Source organism: Penaeus monodon, chromosome 15 (genome assembly GCF_015228065.2).
Source record: "Penaeus monodon isolate SGIC_2016 chromosome 15, NSTDA_Pmon_1, whole genome shotgun sequence".
Taxonomy (NCBI): domain Eukaryota; kingdom Metazoa; phylum Arthropoda; class Malacostraca; order Decapoda; family Penaeidae; genus Penaeus; species Penaeus monodon.
Window position 1 is genome coordinate 4589294 of NC_051400.1, and position 3367 is coordinate 4592660.

Genomic DNA, 3367 nt, shown 5'->3' on the forward strand with positions numbered 1-3367 from the left:
CGTCTTAGTAGCTCTCCGATACCAATTCCAACTCAGTTAAAGGCTGTCAAGATCGACAATTCTAACACACCCAGTGAATCTCAGGCTAGTGATGAGACAGAAGACCCAGATGAGACTGGTGATCCATCCATTGAAGAACAGAGAAGGTGGCTAGAGCTCCAGTTTGAGGAGAGTGATGTAGCTAACTATGAATACCAGCAAACTGGCTTCATAGAACATGTATACTCTGGTCCTCTTGAGGACATTGAAGAAGAGAGGGAAGATGCAGAACGGAGAGATCTTTCACACATCACAAAGAATTCATCACTCTCATCAACTCCAGAATATGATGTTCTGGCTGGTAGGAAGTTTTTCACTCGCAGTGGGGAACACGATGATGTTTCCATGACTTCCCTCCAGGAATTTGAAAATCTTGAGCAACAAGTTGCTGTTGAAGCTATAGCAAGGAGAGCTAGTTCAGGTTCACAGGAATCTTTAAATGGCAAGAGACCTGAGAGTAAGAGTGGGCATGGTGATGATATATCTGTGGGGTCTTTTGCTTCGCTCCAAGAGTTTGAACGTCTAGAAAAAGAATGTTTAATTGTCGAACAAATAGAAAGGAAAGCTCAGGAAGAAGCAGCAATGCTTTCAGAGATAGAAGAGGGGCATGAAAGCCAAATGTCAGAATCTGAAAGTTGTGAGACACTCTCAGAACCTGGACGTGCTTCAGTTGAGGGTGAGGAGTATGACCAGAGATTGTTTGAGATAGATGAAATTATACGCCAGGCACAAGATAATGTAGAGAAGTTTGATAAAAGTAAGGCTGAATACGAAGGTGTGAGACTACAAGATATTGTGAGTGTAGATGGATCTGGTTCAGGTAGCAGCCATGCTGATCGCACTCCAAGTGTAGGTCGTGAAGAAGGTGATGCAGACTCTTTAGAAGAGGCTCAGCTGCCAGAATTAGATCTTGATCAGACTGGTGTTACGAGTTTAGGAAGCTCTGCCAAACAGGATACCATGAGCATGAGTGCCGACAGTATTGAAGCAGCTCCCAAGCATAAGGTACCTCGTGAAACAAGTCAGGATTCTTTAGAAAAGGCGGAAGCTCGTTCTTCTGACCCCATGACTACTAGTGTAGATAGTATTGAGTTTGTGAGTCGTCAGGATGTTATGACTACTAGTACGGACTCCATAGAGGCCCGTAGAAGACGTCCAGATGCAATGAGTGCATCCACAGATTCCATTGAACCCAGCAGGCGTGACATCATGGCCACCAGTATAGATAGTCTAGGCAGGGATGATTCTAGTGGTAGAGATGCAGATATCAGTTCAGGAAGTGAGCAAGTGAGACCTCTGCCCAGGGACGGTGGAGTGATGGAGTGCAGTCTGGAGTCTTTGGAACCCACTTCATCCCAGGCCACACATGCAACTTATCAATATGATACAGACTCTATTATGTCAGGCTCCTTCACTAGTGGCTGTTCCAACACCCTTGTTGCATCAACAGATGATTTTCCAGATATGATGACCTCTTCCATGTACATTCCAGAAGGTGAATTGCCACCAGAAAGTGAAGAGCAATATATTAGATATATGCAGGCCAGTGGTGGCACAGCAACTGAAATAGTCCAACCATCAAGTGAGGAAGGTTACTCTCATACTGTCACACGTGTAGTTAGACTACAGCCAGAGGCAAAACAGATAACCTTTACAGGACCTGATGCTCAAAAGAAAATGGAAGAATACATGCAAAGTTTTAATGCTGGAGAACATACCACCCAGGAGGAAGCAGTAGATGCTCAGGGCAATGTCCATATCCGTCGTGTAACACAAAAACGTATAGTAACAGATCCAAAGGAAACAAAAGAACATGGATTTTCTGTGGCGGATCCAAGTGTAGAGGAGTTAGAAACCCGTGACGAACACGGTAATGTAACACGTATTGTGAAACGAACTGTTGTCACCACACATACAGTTGAGGTTGATCTCGATACTGGTGAACCAATAGTGCAGCCTCCTCCCACCACTGTCTCCTCCCCAGCCGCATCCTTCTCCTCCCGTATTCCTCGTCCAGTGACCAGTCCTCCTCTAGCCTCCCGGTCACCCCCTCCTGGTCCGCCCCCTGGGTCGCGCGGCCCCCGTGAGCCCGTCCTCCCCTCCCTGGAGCCCAACACAGTCTCAGGTACAGCGTCCCAAGCGTCACTGTGTTGCACCGCCCGCCGGGTGTGTCCCCGCACTCTGCACTCCTCCAGCCTTAGTTCTCTTTCAGCATGCTGTGTCCGCATGACGTCACGCCAACCATCAGCCCTTAGTGCTCATTTTGTTATCGTCTGTAATTAGTTTTATCTTTAAACTGCAGTATTTTGTCATCTAGAACCTTCATTTATTTGGTTTCCTTTCATCTACAAGCATATTGATGATGTATATGACTCTCGTAGATCAGTGGGGCTTAAGTATATCATATATTTTTTATTATTATTTCCCATCTGTCATTGTGTATATAGCGCTATAATAAGTGTCCCTTAATGTATGAGAAGTCGGTAATTTGCTGCACTGTTGAGTTGGCGATGCGGTCCAGCGCTTGACTAACGAGTCTCTCTCTCTGCCTCGCTCACCAGACGTTGTGCAGCCGGACAGTGGAGCGGGGGCGCGGCAGGCGCCAGGTTATAAAATCTCTTTGTGTGCTTTTGCATTTCTGCTCGTGCCCTGGTTGTCTCCATCCATACCCTTGGTGTCGTTGTTGTGTATTACTACTACTTAACTTACGTTGCAGTTGTGGAAGTGGTGGCCTTACCCTTTGCATGAGTGGCACCAGGAGGGGAAGAATTTTTCCAGTTGAGTCAAAAGGCAAGAGTGGGGGAGCCCCTTGTGGTAGTATGGAGGGGATGGTGCTGGCTCACACTCACACCTTCTGGGAGGGCCCGCCCCCTTATGTGTCATGTGGTGGCGGTGGGCTGTCATTCTCCTGGTGCCAGTGTTTTGATAATGAGCAGAGTAGTAGCGGAGGTTCCTGGCTGCTGGGGCGGGCCACTAACATGGTGGTGGGGAACCCGCTCTCATGCCATGGCCAGGAGGAGATTTGTTGCTGTTGGAATTCCTCACCGCCTGCCTACTGTTCTAGTATATCTTAACTGTCGTGTTTGTACACTCACCTCCAACCGATGCAGCTTGTGCTCAAGTAAAAGAACAGTATGCAGGAGTGACGAGATGCCAAGAGTTACGTTTCTCACACTCCATCCTTACCCAGCACCGAACGCGGGCACAGGAATCGTACGTTTACGCAACTGTACGATGAGGCATCAAACCAGTCAGACGGAATTCAGTCTTTAAAGCGACAATAACGGGAAAAGGAATATTTCAAAGAAAATTATGATAGTGCCCGCGT

The 3367-nt window shown here is 47.3% G+C and overlaps 1 protein-coding gene across 1 annotated transcript in view; it reads left to right on the forward strand.

Annotated features, from left to right (window-relative positions):
- Window positions 1-3367, forward strand: part of LOC119581700 (ankyrin-2-like) — a gene marked incomplete at its 5' end in the record, with an annotated part of 102055 nt that overhangs the window by 92824 nt on the left and 5864 nt on the right. The window contains 2 exon segments of the mRNA XM_037929821.1: window positions 1-2164; window positions 2601-2645. Of these exon segments, the coding sequence (XP_037785749.1) occupies window positions 1-2164; window positions 2601-2645 (2209 nt within the window).